The sequence below is a fragment of the Geotrypetes seraphini genome, chromosome 7, assembly GCF_902459505.1.
Source record: "Geotrypetes seraphini chromosome 7, aGeoSer1.1, whole genome shotgun sequence".
Lineage (NCBI taxonomy): Eukaryota > Metazoa > Chordata > Amphibia > Gymnophiona > Dermophiidae > Geotrypetes > Geotrypetes seraphini.
Genome location: NC_047090.1, coordinates 43,155,250 through 43,174,087, shown reverse-complemented (window position 1 = coordinate 43,174,087; position 18,838 = coordinate 43,155,250). Strand labels below are relative to the sequence as shown.

Genomic DNA, 18,838 nt, shown 5'->3' with positions numbered 1-18,838 from the left:
ACGAGCGGAGTTCCGCAGGGGTCAGTGCTTGGACCGCTCCTGTTCAATATATTCATTAACGTCCTGGAAACAGGAACAAAATGTGAGGTTATTAAATTTGCGGATGACACCAAATTATACAGCAGGGTTGAAAGCAAGGAGGACTGCAAAAATCTCCAAAAAGATCTGACAGCGCTGGAAGAGTGGGCCAAAAAGTGGCAAATGAACTTCAACATAGGGAAATGCAAGGCCATGCATGTAGGGAAAAAGAACCCGATGTTCACTTACAAAATGGGGGGATCACCGCTAGGGGTGAGTAACCTTGAAAGAGACCTGGGAGTGATGGTAGACACATCATTGAAGGCGTCGGCGCAGTGCGCCACAGCCTCAAGGAAGGCAAACAAAATGTTGGGCATCATTAAGAAGGGTATCACGTCCAGGACGAAGGAAGTCATCCTGCAATGGTGCGCCCACACCTGGAGTACTGTGTCCAGTACTGGTCGCCGTACCTCAAGAAGGACATGGCGGTACTTGAGAGAGTCCAGAGAAGAGCAACTAAGCTAATAAAGGGTATGGAAGACCTCTCATATAGTGACAGACTGAAGAAGCTGGGGCTTTTCTCCCTGGAAAAGCGGAGACTTAGAGGAGACATGATAGAAACCTTCAAGATCATGAAGGGCATAGAAAGAGTAGACAGGGACAGATTTTTCAAATTACGGGGAACCACAAGTACAAGGGGACACTCAGAGAAATTGAAAGGGGAAAGGTTTAGAACAAACGCCAGGAAGTTCTTCTTCACTCAGAGGGTTGTAGATACATGGAATGCGCTACCGGAGGATGTGATAAGCAGGAGCACGCTACAGGGTTTCAAAGAGGGTCTGGACAGGTACCTGGAGGACAAAGGGATTGAGGGGTACAGATAGAAGTAGAGGTAGGTATTAGGGATAGGATTAGAGGCAGTTACAAAATTAGTCAGGGGCACTGTTCAGGCAATTAGGCCTGATGGGCCGCCGCGAGAGCGGACCACTGGGCAGGATGGACCTCTGGTCTGCCCCAGCGGAGGCAACTTCTTATGTTCTTATGTTTAGCCAGCTGTGCACCCCCCTAGGGTGTGCACCCGGGGCAGTCCGCCCCCCGCCCTACCCTTGGTATGCCACCGATATGAACATACCTTTTTCTTGTTTTCATTTAAATATTTAATATTACATAGAGAGAGATTTCTAGATGCCTTGAGGTGATTATTTTTATTTACAGTATATCTCTTTATTTTGCAAGCCTGTAAAAATGTTTATTTAGCACAGCTTTTGTTAGATAGTCCCCTGAGTTTTGTTTCGTTTTTTGGGTTGTTGGTTTTTTTTAATAACTGTAGATGTCAGTTATTTTGGCCCTCCTTTTATCAAGCTATGGTAGTGCTGCTGCCACAGGAAATTCTCTGATGCTCATTCAGTTCCTATGAGCATCATAAAAACATAAGAATTGCCATACTGGGACAGTGGCCAACCCATGTTCCAAGTACCTAGCTCAGTGGTAGGCAAACTCATTATTCAAAAGAGCCAAAGATCAGCAGTACAACGATTAAGATTTCTTTTGAGAGCCAAATTTCTTTTCAAGATGATAATCTTATTTATTGACAAAAAATATTTTTTACATTAAAATAAAAATATGACAAAACATGCATTTAATGACACCCCGCTCGCCCGCAAGTAGTCAAAATCGATTTGTGGCAGAGCCTAGAGAATGACACAGGAAAAAAAATTTGTCGCCATCCCATCCCCGTGAGCTCGGTCCCCATCCCCATAAACCATCTGATCCCATCCACACAAGCATCGAATAGTTATATACTGAACTTATTAAAGTATAAAAAGAAACAATATGCTGTACAATTGTCAATTTATAAATCAGTGTCTTCTCTCCAATCTCTTCCCCATTTCCTTTCAGCATCTTCTCCCCATTCTCCACTTCTCTTGCTCATTTCCCTTCAGCGTCCTCCGTCCACTCTCTCTCTCTCCAGTTCCTTCAGCGCACACGCATAAAATCAAGCAAGCAATTTTATATCATTTTCATTCTATTCATTCATAGAAATTAAAGTCTAAATAATGCCAGTCACATAACAAAACATGATTTTACAAAAATAATTCCCTGCACAGTCAAGCCTGCAAGGATTACTAGATGTCTTTCAGCAGCTCCCCTCCCTCCTCCTTACCTTTGTGGCGATTTTCTTTTCTTTATTTTTTTGTCTTCCAGCTGCCCGAGCTGGCTTTCATCAAGTCGCATGTGGCTGCCGAAACTTCTCCTCTGATGCAACTTCCTGTTTCTGGTTGCATCAGAGAAGTTTCGGCAGCCACACACGACTTGATGAAAGCCGGCTCGGGCAGCTGGAAGACAAGAAAAAGAAAAGAAAATCGCCACAAAGGTAAGGGGGAGGGAGGAAGATGCCCGATCGGTGACATGTCATTCTCTAGCTCAGGGGTGTCCACAAGTCAAAATGATCTAGAAACAATAAAATTTTTAAAAACACAAAGCACACTGTACGCAGAGAAAATGTTAATTATTATTTATATTCCACAGGTTTTCAAAGAGGTCAAGGCAGATGACTTTATGCAATGTCACCTCAGTAACAACTATAGAAAAATAGACAAATATACCCCCTCCCTTTTTACTAAACCGTGATAGCATTTTTTTAGCACAAGGAGCTGCGCTGCTCTCGACACTTATAGGCTCCCTGTGCTAAAAACCACTATTGCAGTTTAATAAAAGGGGGACATAGTGCAGATATAAATTCTCAAAACGGACACATTTTGATCACTAAATTGAAAATAAAATCATTTTTCCTACCTTTGTTGTCTGGTAATTTCATGAGTCTCAGGTTGCACTTTATTCTTCTGACTATGCATCCAATATTTTTTCCCTTCTTTCAGCCTCCTGTATGCTTCCTCTCCTCCAGATCTCATTCCCTCCCCCAATTTTTTCTTTCTTTCTCCCTGCCCCCTTACATAAGAATTGCCACTGCTGGGTCAGACCAGTGGTCCATCGTGCCCAGCAGTCCACTCCCACGGCAGCCCCTAGGTCAAAGACCAGTGCCCTAACTGAGACCATCCCTACCTGCATACGTTCCGGTTCAGCAGGAACTTGTCTAACTTTGTCTTGAATCCCTGGAGGGGTTTTTCCCCTATAACAGCCTCCGGAAGAGCATTCCAGTCTTCCACCACTCTCTGGGTGAAGAACTTCCTTACGTTTGTACGGAATGTATCCCCTTTTAACTTCAGAGAGGGTGAACAACCTGTCTGTATCTACTAAGTCTATTCGCTTCAGTATCTTGAATGTTTCGATCATGTCCCCTCTCAGTCTCCTCTTTTCGAGGGAGAAGAGGCCCAGTTTCTCTAATCTCTCGCTGTACGGCAACTCCTCCAGCCCCTTAACCTTTTTAGTCGCTCTTCTCTGGACCCTTTCAAGTAGTGCCTTGTCCTTCTTCATGTACAGCGATTAGTACTGGACAAAGTATTCCAGATGAGGGTGTACCATGGCCCGGTACAGCGGCATTATAACCTTCTCCGATCTGTTCGTGATCCCCTTCTTTCCGATCATTCCTAGCATCCTATTCGTCCTTTTTGCCGCCACCGCACATAGCGCGGATGGCTTCATTGACCTGTTGATCAGCACTCCCAAGTCTCTTTCCTGGGGGGTCTATCCAAGTACCACTCCGGACATCCTGTAATCGTATATAAGATTTTTGTTACCGACATGCATCACCTTATACTTATCCACGTTGAACCTCATTTGCCATGCCACGGCTCATTTCTCAAGCGTGTTTATGTCATATTGCAGATCTTCGCAATCCTCCTGCGTCTTCACTACTCTGAATAACTTAGTATCGTCTGCAAATTTAATCACCTCACTCGTACCAATTTCCAGATCGTTTATAAATATGTTGAAGAGCACAGGTCCAAGCACCGAACCCTGCGGCACTCCACTGGTGACACTTTTCCAGTCCTTCTTTCTTTCTCTCTCCATGCCCCCTTTCTGTATGTCCATCTTTCTCTCTCTTTCTCCGTGCCCCCTTTCTGTCTGTCTCCCTTCTTTCTTTCTGTCTCCCTGCCTCCCCTTTCTTTCTTTCTTTTTCCCTGCCCTCCCGCAAGCCATCGCTGCCATAAGGAACAGGCCATCGCCAAGTTCTGAGCTCTCCCTGCTTCCCTTCCCTGTAAAGAGGACGCTGAAGCGCTGGGCTGACCAACCTTCCCCACCCTACATCAATTATAATGTCGGAGAGGAAGTGCCGGGCCAGCCAGGCAGCGATTGGGGAAGGTTGGTCGGCCTGGCGCTTCAGCATCCTCTTTACGATGAAGGGAAGCAGGTTGGGCACCCCTGCTCCAGCTAGCAGAGCCGCGAGCTGCACTCAAGTGGCTAAAGAGCCGCATGCGGCTTGCGAGCCACAGTTGCTGACCACTGACCTAGCTAGATCCTAAGTAGTAAAACAGATTTTATGCTGCTTATCCTAGGAATTAAGCAGTGGATTTCTCCAAGCTATCTCAATAATGGTCTATGGACTTCTCTTTTAGGACATTTATTTTTATTTATTTAACCAAATCTTTTTCTTTTTATTGCACCAGCTCGCACTAAAATGCTTGATGAAAGGGGACAAATATGTGTTTTGCTTTATTATATAGAAACATGATGGGAGATAAAGGCCAAATGGCCCATCTAGTCTGCCCATCCACTGTAACCATTATCTCTTTCTCTCTCTGAGAGATCCCACATGCCTGTCCCATGCCTTTTTGAATTCAGACACAGTCTCGGTCTCCACCACTTCTTCCGGGAGACTGTTCCACACATCTGCCACCCTTTTTGTAAAAATGTGTTTCCTTAGATTACTCTGGAGCCTATCACCTCTTAACTTCAACCTATGCCCTTTCATTCTAGTGCTTCCTTTCAACTGAAAGAGACTCGACTCGTGCATTTATGCCACGTAGGTATTTAAACGTCTCTATCATATCTCCCACTAAAGCAGTGTTTCTCAACCTGCGGTACGCATACCCTAGAGGGTACGAGGGCCACTTGTTGCGTATGCAGGCTGACTGCCACCCGGAATCTGTTCCTGCCTGTCCCCCTCCCCCACTGAAGCCACTGCTGCTGATTCCTCCCTGCCACCAGACATGCTCCTTCCCCCACCCTGCCGCTGCCATACAACACGCTTCACACATCCATCCTCTGCAACTTCATGCACGGACGGGTCAGGCATGTGCAGCAACTGCACTTGGACGGCCCACAAGCCTCCCCCTTCCCCCCCATCGACATCAAAGATGGAGCTTGCTTTTGTACTCTCGCAATGACCAGTAATACATCATCATCACGTCGCTACAAAAGGTTGGACTTATTTGAACAAAGGAATTCATTTTGGCTTTTATAGATAACAAGCTTAAAGAAAAGTTTTACAGAATTATACATTTGTTTACAGCAATGTATATAAAATCAGATTATAATGTATATATTTTTTAAAGAACTCCTTAACACCACTTAAGTTTAAATTTTACTAAAGCAATACAAAACTTATTTATTGTAGGTAAACAATAATTGTACCCTTTTTAACCATTTATCACCTTAAAAAATGAATCATTAGCTCTGTTTGACCAAGTTTTACTCATGCTGGAAAAGCTGACAGCTTCAAACAGACACCAAGCCCTCAAAGCAAGCCCCCCTTCTTGTCTTGCTGTGTTTAGATTAGAAAATGACCTAAGATTTCAGATACTTTAATCTAAAGACATTTCTTGTATCCCTGCTTTATTTTACTAGAATCTTAATTATTGTGTAAAGGAAAGAAGGATCATCCTTCCTAAAATCTAATTCAGTATTATAAAATTAAGGAAAGTTACAATACTTAAACTTTTGGGCAGGGAGACTCCCTCCCTTTCACATTCCATAGATAGTTTCCATGGTACACCTAAAGGTCAAATAAGTCAAACTCCATATGTCTGGAAAATCCAGTTCCTTGGGAATTTCCCAAGTTTTTGAATCTTATAAATATAAAGATTTTAAATAGAGAATGACACGGGGAAAACAATATGTCCCCGTCCCTGCGACCACTGTCCCCGCCCCGTCCCCACAACTACTGTCAGTATTCCGAAAAGAAATCAAAACTCATCTCTTCAAAAAACACTTCCCATCATCTTAACCTCACTATAGCACTAGAAAATACTCTCATGAACACCACCACCACCACAGCAACACCTCAACATTGTACAACTCACTACTGTATCCCGATTGTATTATTTCTATTCATCACAGTACTCTTTGCTTTGTAATTCTCCTGGAAATGACCAGACTAACAATTGTAACATGATACATCCTTGATTCTATGTACTATAACGCTCCTGGAAATGTCCAGTCTTCTAACCTGTAATCCGCTTAGATCCGCAAGGCACAAGCGGAATAGAAATCACTAATGTAATGTAATGTAAATATTCATACAAGCCTTAGTACTGCAATATTTAGCTTATTCCTTCCTTATAAATCAGAGTTTTGGCTGATGAAAAGATGTTCAGCTGGCAGGGCTTTGTTTATAAATTTTTATCAACACAGCTAATATACTACTTTATCCTAAAGCAAAAAAAGAAAAGAAATATAATTTTTTTTTTAACCTTTGTTGTCTGGTTTCTGCTTTCCTCATCTTCTCCTCATTCAATTCCTTCCATCCACTATCTGCCTTCTCTCTGCGTCTTCCATTTGCTGTATTACTGTGCCTCTCCCTTCCATCTCTCCCTTCACACCCTCCAATTGGTCTGGCATCCATCTTCTTCCCTCCGCTCCCCCCATAGTCTGGCATCTCTGTCTTCTTCCCTTCCAGCGTATTCTCCCCACTTTCTCTCTTCCACATTTCCCTTCATCGTCTTCTCCCCACTCTCTCTTCCAAATTTCCCTTCAGCGTCTTATCCCCGCTCTCCCTTCCCCATTTCCCTCAGCGTCTTCTCCCCGATCCGGTTGCATCAGAGGAGAAGCTTCTGCCCACAGACACGCGACTTCAGGCTTGCACAACTTAGATAGATGCAGCAGGTAGGTAGGAAGGAGGAAGTAGGTGACTGCACGTGTTCCTTCCTTAAACTACGGAGACAAGGCCATTCACTGTTCCACGGGGCGGTAGATGGCCTTGTCCCCATACCCACAGTGAGCACTTTCTTTCCCCCCCACCGTTTCAGCGGGTAACAGTCACCATGTCATTCTCTAATTTTAAACTAATTACAAACATTCTATCACACATTTCATTCACTCTTGGATCCAGGGAACACACTCTCTCATATTTCATTCATATTCAATAATTCTTAGAGTACATTTAATAGATTTAGGCTTCCCTCTCTACCAAGCCAGTCAGTTCAGGAATGTGAAATCAAATATCCTCTGAGATAGCCAGACCAGAAGTCATATGTTATTAATTAAGCCACAAGGGTTTTAGGTGCAAAACTTAGACAAAGAAAGGAAGAACAAAAGAAAGAAGACTGAACAAAGAAAGGAGATAAACAAAGTACACTTATAATTGTAATACCTCTCCAAATGTTTTATATATTTAGTTTCCCTAAGTCCAGTTTAACCAACAATTTACATAAACAGCATATTATTCTTACTATTAATCCCTAGTGTTTTTCTGGCCTTGGCTGCAATCCATATTCAAATTTTTATATCTTTGCACCTAACGTTTCATATGCTCTTAATTGGGCGTTGGCTCTATCTACCACAAATGCATTGCTAACTAAGTAACCCTGAATCAAATGAAAAATAGATGTCTTTATTTATACTTGCATGTATCAAACAAAAATTATCCATCCCAGGATGGCCTACTGCACCCTGCTATTTGTTCTGCGCTGTTTGCGCTAGACGGCAAACCTTTTTAAGAGTCACGGTCTTCTTCATCCCAACTTACAGTCTCTACATTTAACAGCCTGGTTCCTTTTGGCATAACTTCAACCCGTCAGTTTTCACAATCTGTCAGATATTTTGGATGCTTCCAGAAAACCCACCACAAGACAATGTTAAACATAGAAACATAGAGTATGACGGCAGAAGAGGGCCAACAAGTCTGCCCACACAAGAACCCTCCCTCCCTGGTGTACTCCTCTGTCATGCATAACCTTGCAGCACTCCCACCTGTTTGTCCCATCATCTTTTGAAGTCAGCTACACTACAGGCCTCGACCACCTGGCGTGGAAGTTTATTCCATCGATCAATCACCCATTCGGTGAAGAAGTATTTCCTGGTGTCACTATGGAATCTTCCCCCCTTGAGTTTTAGCGGATGCCCTCTTGTCACCGTGGGACCTGCAAGAAAAAATATTTCTTCCTCCACCTCAATTCGACCCGTGATGTATTTGAATGTTTCTATCATGTCCCCCTTTTTTCTACGCTCCTCGAGAGAATATAAGCGTAGTTTGGTCAGACGTTCCTCATATGGGATGTCTTTAAGTCCTGAGACCATCCTAGTGGCCATTCTCTGGACCGACTCCATTCTCTTCACATCCTTTTGATAATGTGGCCTCTAAAACTGGACACAGTACTCCAGGTGAGGTCTCACCATGGATCTGTACAACGGTAGAATGACTTCAGGCTTTCGGCTGATAAAGCTCCTTTTGATGCAACCCAGCATTTGTCTTGCCTTTGCTGAAGCTTTCTCCACCTGATTGGCAGCTTTCATATTTTCCATGATGAGTACTCCCAAGTCCCTTTCTGTAGTGGTTCTCGCTAAGTTCACACCGTTTAAGGTGTATGTTCTGCTTGGGTTTCCGCTCTCAAGATGCATCACTTTACATTTTTTGGCATTAAAGTTTAGTTGCCAAGTACTGGACCATTGTTCCAACAAAAGCAGGTCCTGCTCCATAGTGTTGGGCCTGGTTGCGCCATTAGGTTCTGTTGCTCTGCCCACAATGTTGCACAGTTTAGCATCATGAGCAAATAAACATAGAAATAGACGGCAGATAAGGGCCATGGCCCATCTAGTCTGCCCACCCCAATGACCCTCCCCTACCTTTCTCTGTGAATAGATCCCACGTGTCTATCCCATTTGGCCTTAAAATCAGGCACGCTGCTGGCCTCAATAACCTGAAGTGGAAGACTATTCCAGCGATCAACCACCCTTTCAGTGAAAAAGAATTTCCTGGTGTCCCCGTGCAGTTTCCCGCCCCTGATTTTCCACGGATGTCCCCTTGTTGCCGCGGGACCCTTGAAAAAGAAGATATCTTCTTCCACCTTGATGCGGCCCGTGAAATACTTGAATGTCTCGATCATGTCAACCCTCTCTCTGCGTTCCTCGAGTGAGTACAGCTGCAACTTATCCAGCCGTTCCTCGTACAGGAGATCCTTGAGTCCCGAGACCATCCGGGTGGCCATTCTCTGGACCGACTCCAGTCTCAGCACATCCTTACAGTAATGCGGCCTCCAGAATTGCACACAGTATTCCAGGTAGGGCCTCACCATGGATCTATACAATGGCATAATGACTTTAGGCTTATGTCTGACGAAATTCCTGCGTATGCAACTTATGATTTGCCTTGCCTTGGATGAAGCTTGCTCCACTTGATTGGCAGTCTTCATGTTCTCACTGACGATCACCCCTAAGTCTTGTTCTGCTTCAGTTCTTGTTAGGATCTCGCCATTAAGGGTGCAAGTCTTGCATGGATTTTGGCTGCCCAGGTGCATGACTTTGCATTTTTTGGCATTGAAGCTGAGTTGCCAGGACCTAGACCAGCGCTCCAGTAGGAGTAGGTCGTGCATCATGTTGTCGGACATTGAATTTATGTCTGTTGGGCTTTTGCCCACTACATTGCTTAGTTTGGCGTTATCGGCGAATAATGTTATTTTACCTCGCAGCCCTTCTGCCAAGTCTCTTATAAAGATGTTGAATAGGATCGGGCCCAGGACCGAGCCCTGCGGCACTCCACTGATTACCTCCGTCATTTCGGAGGGGGTGTCGTTCACCACTAACCTCTGAAACCTACCTCCAAGCCAGTTCCCAACCCATTTCGTCAATGTGTCGCCCAATCCTATAGAACTCATCTTGCTCAGCAACCTGCGGTGTGGTACGCTATCGAATGCTTTACTGAAGTCCAGGTATACGATGTCCAGGGACTCCCCAACATCCAGCTTCCTTGTCATCCAGTCAAAGAAGCTGATCAGGTTGGATTGGCAGGACCTCCCCTTAGTAAATCCATGTTGACGGGGATCCCGTAGATTCTCCTCGTTCAGGATTGTATCCAATTGGCGTTTGATTAGAGTTTCCATTAGTTTGCACACTAGTGATGTGAGACTCACCAGTCTGTAGTTTGCTGTCTCCATCTTGGAGCCTTTCTTGTGGAGTGGAATGACGTTAGCCGTCTTCCAGTCCAACGGGACGTTACCCGTACTAAGGGAGAGATTGAAGAGCGCGTACTAAGGGAGAGATTGAAGATTCTGCCCTAAGCCCAAAGATGTTAAATAGCAGCGGGCCCAAGACCGAACCCTGTGGCACTCCGCTGGTCACCTTTGACGATTTTGAGGGAGTACCGTTCACCATCACTCTCTGAAGTCTGCCGCTATGCCACTCAGAAATGGACTAGGTTTTCTGCTTGGTGCGATCTTCATCACCAGGAGCCTCAGTCTACCTCCTTATCTTCAGTTCTGGATTATATATTTCATTTATCTCAATCTGGCCTCAAATCCACCTCCATTGAGGCCATATCAGTGCAATTACTGTTTTTCATCAACCGTTAGATGGAAAATCTCTCTCTGCTCATGCTGTGGTTTCCAGAGTTATGAAAGTACTTTTTCAATGTCAAACCACCTCCAGTGGTTTGGGATCTCAATGTCATTCTTGCTGAATTAATGAAACCTCCATTTAAACCAATGTCTACGGCTCATCTTAAATGTCTTACTTGGTAGATATTCTTCCTCATCTCTCTCACGTCTGCTTGCAGAGGCAGTGAGCTACAATCTTTGGTAGCGGACCCACCATTTACAGTATTACATCATGATAAGATGGTACGCCACACTCATCCAAAATTCTTACCCAAAGTTGTTACAGAATTTCATCTCAATCAATCCATTGTGTTCCCAATGTTTTTTCCCAAGCCTCATTCTTATCCTGGAGAAACAGCTCTTCATACTCTGAACTGCAAAGGAGCATTAGCCTACTATTTGCAAAGAACTAAATCACATGGCTGTTCGCCACAATTTTTTCTCTCCTTTGACACAAACAAGTTAGGGCATCCAGTTTCCAAGAGGACAATTTCCAACTGGTTGGCTGCTTGCATCTTGTTTTGTTATGCTCAGGCTGGGCTGCAACTGGAGGGTCGAGTCACAGCCTACAAAGTTAGAGCTATGGCAGCTTCAGTAGCTTTCCTTAGATCTGCTCCCATTGAGGAAATATGCAAAGCTGCTACTTGGTCCTCTGTTCATACCTTCACTTCTCATTACAGTCTGTAATCCTATTCCAGACGGGATGGCCACTTTGGCCAAGCAGTATTACAGAATTTATTTTCCTAAACGCCAACACTCCCACCATCCCATTCTTGTTAGCATAGAGGTCACCCATAAGTGAGAATATGCTGCCTGCTTGTTCTGGGATAAAGCACAGTTACGGGTGTTATCCAGGGACAGCAGGCAGATATTCTTACCACTCATCTCCCCTGGTTGGCTTCTTAGCTGGCTATCTGAACTGAGGAGACTCACACCCTGCATCTGGTGGGAAGGCACTCGCTCATGTGCGGTGCGGTCAATAATGAACTTTCTAAAGTTCTTAAAGCAAAAGCGCTTTTGCAGCTGTCCGCATTGGGGCTCCGTGGATGACGTCACCCATACGTGAGAATATCTGCCTGCTGTCCCTATGCTTTTTCCTTCACTGTATTTAAAATGGAGACAAGAATGCATTTGCTGCCATAGTTCCTGGGCCTCTTTTCTACATTTTTTGAAATATTAAACTGCATTCTAAATTAGGGTTTTATTTATGTACTTTCATACCTCCTTTGCTTAGAATATATGTCCCATTAGATTTGATATTAGCATTGTTAAGTGATTGATCTAGCTACAGACAGGCATGTTATATATGTTATATAAAAACCAAGGACAGAGCTTTGAGGCTCAACTTACCATTAGTGCAGGGCTGCCCAAGTCCAGTCCTTGAGATCTACTGGCAGCCCGGGTTTTCAGGATATCCACAATGAATATGCAAGAGAGAGAGATTTGCATACCAAGAAGGCAGTGCAGGCAAATCTCTCTCATGCATATTCATTGTGGATATTCTGAAAATCTGGCCTGCCAGTAGATCTCAAGGACCGGACTTGGGCAGCCCTGCATTAGTGTATACAGTTGAGGTCTGGTCTTGTAAAATGTAAACATGGCAATGTATTTTGTATTATATTTGATATACCACTTGTATATAAGTACATGGTGGACTTGAGAAAGTTGTCATGGTGATACCAATGCTGTACTATCATTAATAGAATGGCAGCAACTATGCTTACCTGGAACAGTTGGAAAGCTTATTAGTGAAAGGCCGTCCTATCCCTGTGCGCCTTGACGCTCTACCACAGGTAGAATCCCAAGTAGCAGCAGCTCGGTCCTGGAGAGAACGCACAGAAAGGACCTTCCTAAAGAAGAACTCAAGCTATACTCTGCTACAGGTAATGTCATTTGACGTGATATAAATTTTTTAAAATGTTTATTTTCCCTCTAGCCCCCATGCTTTGCTCTCCTTTCAGTTCCTTTTAGTCTTTCTTCTGTTGTTAAATAGCAGTGATCTGCAAGGTGTAACTTTGTAGCTTTACTTCCTTATTCAATTTTCTATACCGCTCTCTCAGGAGAGCTCAGAACGGTTTACATAAATTTATTCAGGTACTCAAGCATTTTTCCCTGTCTGTCCTGCAGGCTCATAATCTATCTAATGCACCTTGGCAATGGGGAGATTAAGTGACTTGAAAAAAAAAAAAAATCTTCTATACAGGAATGAGAAAGAAAATCAAATCCAACTCCTATAACTTTCTCACTTATATTCAAGCAACGATTTACTTATGCCACAATTTCATTGAAAGTTTCATGCATATCACATCTGAATGAGGGGAGAGCCTCAGAACCCTGTGCGTAATAATGTCAATTACTGCACTAGAAAGGGAAAAGATCTTCCTCGGCTCTTGACCCCCCTCCTACCTACAGCAGACACAGTAAATGTTTCAAAATGGTGTCAGAAAAGTCAAAACTACTTAGCTTGTAGGTAGAATGTTCAATGGTATTGAAAATGTGATGTGCATGAAACTTTCAATGAAATTGTGGCACAAGTAAATCATTGCTTGAATATAAGTGAGATAGTTATAGGAGTTGAAGATTAAGTGACTTGCCCATGTGTTTGAACCCACAACCCCAGGGTGCTGAGGCTGTAGCTCTAACCACTGCGCCACACTCTTATGAATCTACAAGGTCCATATGTCAGTGTGTGGCTGTTGAAAAGTTGTTGAAAAGAAATGCTAGTAAAAGTCAAGTTCTAGGTATTGAAAAAGAAAGTATGACATTCTAGATGACTTTGATGTAGCCTCAATGCATTTCTGATAGCACAAAAGGATATTTTACTATTTCTTGTTATGACCATTCTTTTTGCTTTATCAGCTAAATAAGTTTTTTAAAAACATGCAGTTTTAAGCCTCTTAAACAGAAAATAGAGGATTATGAGATCATACTAAATGTTTATACTTGTTGCAATCTGTGTGCATATCTAGTCAGCTCCTTAGAAAGCTTAGCGATAGCTAGATCTAGATACACAAATTTTGTGTACAGTTAGGTGTTTGGGGACCAGCAATATTAGCATTTTGCTTTTCTTGGTAATGCTGTTTAAAGCATGTTTAAGAAATTGAAAAGCTCTATTAATTTTTTACTGTCCCCACACTGTAGTTTTAAAAATGTTATGCTAAACTTCAAGAATTATTGGTCAGTCTTGTTGTTTGTTTTTTGGCACCTGTTATATATAAACAATGATGACATGCTCTTGTAAATTATGACTTTTCATCTTCACCATGTTTGTGTTTTGCTTTTAGGTGCTGAGCCCTCGGAATGATATAGGCATTTATGGGAGCAGTAAAAATAAACGAAAAAAGGTTAAGGAGTTGATTGAAAAAGATCTTGACCTGGATACCTTGAGTGAGATGGAGGAAGGAGTAGAAGAGACTAAGGATACAGCATCTGTGGTAAGAGTTGGCATGGCAGGTGATGAGTATACACAAACAGTAGCAGATATAAATCCAATAAAATAGAACCAAAATGTAAAACTATCCAAGAAGTCATTTGTGTAAAATATCCAATGTGGACCACGCTACCTCCTTTCACGGGTTGCATTAGAGGTAACATAATTAAAGTTAAAAACGTGCACAGTTCCAAACAATATGAAACATTTCACAAGCCTCATATAAAATGTATGGTATCCACATAAAAATGTGTACAATGAGCGCATACAGACATTTATCTTATGGACTCGACAAGTGATCTTGTATAATCAAACTTTAAAAAAATATTCAAACAGACAATATGTGATACACAGATAAATATAAACATTCTGAAAAGTGCGCTCCATGTGAATCTTAAAGGATAAGAAAATACTGTTAAAACAATTTGTGGATAAAATCATTAAAAATGTGATAGTGGATATCACATGTACATACCACGAGAAGAATGTGTATACATACTCCAAATTTTAATGTACTACTGCCCAGCACAACTATTAAAAAACAAACAAACAACCAAACACCCCAATCTCTCATTAAGCTAAGTCTTTAACAAGGGAGGGAGGGGGGAGAGGAAGGGAGCCGGGGAAACATCCCTCCTTTCCCCACCAGAGCTGATCTCCCATTTCACAGCAAGGAATGCCCTGCCCCTCCCTTTAGCCCTTTAAAAAAATTTGAAAGAACTCTCCCAGGGCACCAGCGCACTCGAGCCCCCAGCAAGAATAGGAGGAAAGGAGCCGGAGAATCGTCCCTCCTCTCCCCACCGTAGCTGATTTCCCATGTGGCAGCAAGGAAGGCCTCGCCCACCAGCTTCAGGCCTCCAATCAGTCCTTTAAAGGGCTACCTGATAGGTGGGCCAGCTCTGCCATCGGGCCCTTTGTACGGCCCTTCATGGGGACCAAGAAGAACCATAAGAATAGCCTTAGTGGGTAAGACCAGTGGTCTATCAAACCCAGTAGCCTGTTCTCACGGTGGCCAATCCATGTCTTATGGAGCGAAAAATATGGTAAATAATAGCGAGAATAAAGAAAACTATGTAATAAAGTAAAGATAATAAAAAGAAAGTTAAAAGAAAGAAAACTATGGTAGGTTAGGGGAGATATGGGCATCTATCTATCATTGAGCACCCTCATGATAGTATTTTTAAATAACATCCATACCTAGTTTATAGTCCTAACCTTTGCAACTGATCCTTTTAGTTTCTTTTTAACCATTTTACTTACAGTTGCCCTTTTGAAAATTAAATGCCTCTACGGTAGATTTCTTTTGCAATGTCATTCCTGGTATCAGATCAAATTTGATCACATTATGATCACTGTTTCCCAGCGGAACCAACACTGTTAACTCCTGTACTATGCCTTGTATTCCACTAATGACCAAATCTAAAATAACTCTACCTCTTGTCGGTTGCTGGACCAGTTGCTCCAAGAAGCAGTCATTTATGAGGTCTAGGAATTTTGCCTCCCTAGCACTCCCTGATGTAACATTTAACCAGTCAGTGTTGGGGTAATTGAAATCAAAATACTCCACTAGCTTATCCACATACAACTCAGGAGACTAATCAAACATTATGATACTTCTTCAAACCTACCCAGAACCCATACACAGCTTTCTTCAAGACTTCGATCCAGCCAGGCATGTGAGCTCCTCCCCCTATATCCCGTTTAAGAGATCAATCTACCTGCTTTAAATATCAGCAGCAGTAGAAAAACAACTGCTTTTACATACAAGCAGCAGCGAGACCTACCACAACCACCAAGAGCCCACAGACCCGATCCTGCCAGGAGTGTGAACTCCTCCCCCTGCAGTCCATTGGAGAGATCAATCTGCCTGCTTTTAAATATCAGCAGCAGTGGAGATCAACTGCTTTTACACCTAAGCAGCAACGAGACCAGCCACAACCACCGAGAGCACACAGACCCGATACTACTAAGAGTGTTAACTCTTCCCCCCCTGCAATCCGCTAAGAAGATCGACTGTTGGCTCCAGGCGGCTTTCCCGCAGAGGAGAGAATCCTGCATTCACCGTGGGCCTCATCTGGGGCAGCCTCCTTGGAGCGGCTGGGGCACGGGCAGTGTGTCTGGGAGGGAATGCATGGATGGGAGAACATCTCAGGGGAGGAGACATAGGCATCCTGGGACTGTCGGCCAAGTCTCTTCCCTGAAGAAGCCCTTTCTGGAAACATCAATCGCTCCTCCTAAACTTACTTGCTCCACTTCATCACTTCATCATGCTTCTATTCCTTTCTCTCCTCTCTTCTACCTTCCAAAGTATTTAGATCAATGCTGTCTTGTTAAAATGTTTATTTTATTTTTATTTTTCCTCTAACTCTACTTTTCACTTCTCTATTACCCTCCAGGTACTTTAGTTAGATTGTGAGCCTTCGGGACAGTAAGGGAATTTTTCAAGTACCTTTCTTATTTCTAATCTTAATGTATATTTTCTGTAAACCGCTTAGAACCTAACGGATGTAGCGGTATATAAGAAATAAATTACATTACATTACATTACATTACTTAAAAAGTTGAGAGTAAAAAGGCCTCAGATAGGCTTCATTGGCCAAAAAATCTTCCAATGTGAAAATAATTCAAAATGTCCTTTGTTAAAATCTCCAACAATGCAGGTGCACAGAGCAACACAATGTACACTGATCGTCCTCAAAGCCAAGCACAAAAAGTATGAAACAAAGCACTTAGCTTGCTCTGGCTCCAAAACATCCTCTGTTGATCATTCACAAGTTGTTTCCCACGGCGTCTCAAATCGCTACTGCATTTGTCAAACAGAGGTAAAGCAGAGATTCAACAGGGTCATCCCTGTTTCGCCAACTGGCTTCCTCAGGAATCTCCTGCTCCAGTATTCTTCTGAGACAGTCAGAGCATCCAAAAACAAGAAAAGAAAAGCCACGTTCAGCTGACCTGCTTTTGAAGGGCATTATAAAGTTTGTGTTCTCTTTTCCCATTCATCAAGACATTTGGGACATCATTCAGGCTCAATGGAAGTCTCTTGATGCCCGTTTCATCTAGCTTGGTCTAAGGCTCTTCTCTATCCTGGATTATGACAGGGAACTGTTGAAACCTCTCATGACTGACACGGTGGTGTCAGCGGTCTCCAAAATACACAGTTCCGGTGGATGGTGGCTCAGTCCTCGGGGTTCCCTAGAATTGTCGGATAGGGACGTTACTAAAGCAGAGTTTTGATGTGGCAGCTCTAGCAATGCAGACAGCCATTTCTGGTGGTTTGTTGGCTAGGGCCTATTTCCAGTGGATTCTGGATAGGGACTCTGGTGATTGGAGTTTGGTAGATTGGGAGGCAGCCAAGATAGAGATGAGTTCCTCTTTCTTATTGGATGCTCTTTATGATCTCCTTCATACTTCCTCTAAATCCATGGTTCTAGTGGTATCAACTAGACCAGTGGTTCCCAAACCTGTCCTGGGGGACCCCCAGCCAGTCAGGTTTTCAAGATATCCCTAATGAATATGCATGAGAGAGATTTGTATATAATGGAAGTGACAGGTATGCAAATCTCTCTCATGCATATTCATTAGGGATATCTTGAAAACCTGACTGGCTGGGGGTCCCCCAGGACAGGTTTGGGAACCACTGAACTAGACGCTCGCTGTGGCTCAGAGGATGGTTGGTGAATGCAGCCTCCAAAGTCAAGCTTAGCAAGTTTCCTTTTAAGGGTTCTCTCCTGTTTGGTGAGGAGTTGGAGAAGCTAGTCAAAAGTCTGGGAGAGACTAAGGTTCTACCTATAATTGTAAGCTAGAAGCACTCAAACACCAAAATACAATCCAAATGACTTCTATATTTATTCTTCAGTGAGTGTACCGTGTAAGATTACCTAACAGTTCATACAGTAGAGAATCACAAATGATTCCACCAGTATATAGGGGTTTACCACACCTCTATCATTGGTCATTAAAAAACTCCACTTACTCTTAGAATATTGCTGGCACACAGCCAGTATTCAGAGTAGAAAAAAGCAAAGACATTCCACTGAAAAATAGACTTTAAGAAAACAAAAAAACACCCCACTTTCACTTACCTTTGAAGAATTTTCCTGTAATAAATACTCAACTGGGGCTTCCCGTTTCGCCTAAAGCTGCATCAGGGGTGATGATCCATACAAAGCAGAATTGCAGATTTGCTGTATCTGTTTTTGATATATTTTTCAGTGAGATGTCCTTGCTTTTTTCTGCTTTGAGTATTGGTTGTGTTCCAGCAATATTCTAAGAGTAAGAATATGATGGTTGGCATGATCAATAGCTAGATGGAAGTACGTTGTAGAATTATTTATTTGAAAAGCTCCTTAGTTGTACTGATTTGGTTTAGTAAATTCCTCTCATTGCGATCTTATGAGGTATATTTGGAGGGTGAGACTTCCTCCACTTGGAAATCCAGCTGTGGGGTGCCACAGGGCTCTCCGCTGTCGCCAATCTTATTTAATGTATATATGTGTAATGTAAAAATTTTTGCCTTTCATCAGCAGAGACTATATATACCTATGCAGACGATATTTTCATTTTATTAGAAGTTGATCCTGATCTTAACAACATGGTCCCTAGTATAGACTGCTGCATTTCTAAACTTCAACTGTGGGTTTTGTGCATTCAAATGAAGCTGAATGCTGCCAAAACCAAATTG

The 18,838-nt window shown here is 42.9% G+C and overlaps 1 protein-coding gene across 1 annotated transcript in view; it reads left to right on the top strand.

Moving 5' to 3' along the window:
• Positions 1–18,838, top strand: part of KDM5A (lysine demethylase 5A) — a 374,123-nt gene that overhangs the window by 299,065 nt on the left and 56,220 nt on the right. The window contains 2 exon segments of the mRNA XM_033952792.1: positions 12,431–12,610; positions 14,012–14,161. Coding sequence (XP_033808683.1) covers positions 12,431–12,610; positions 14,012–14,161 — 330 coding nt within the window.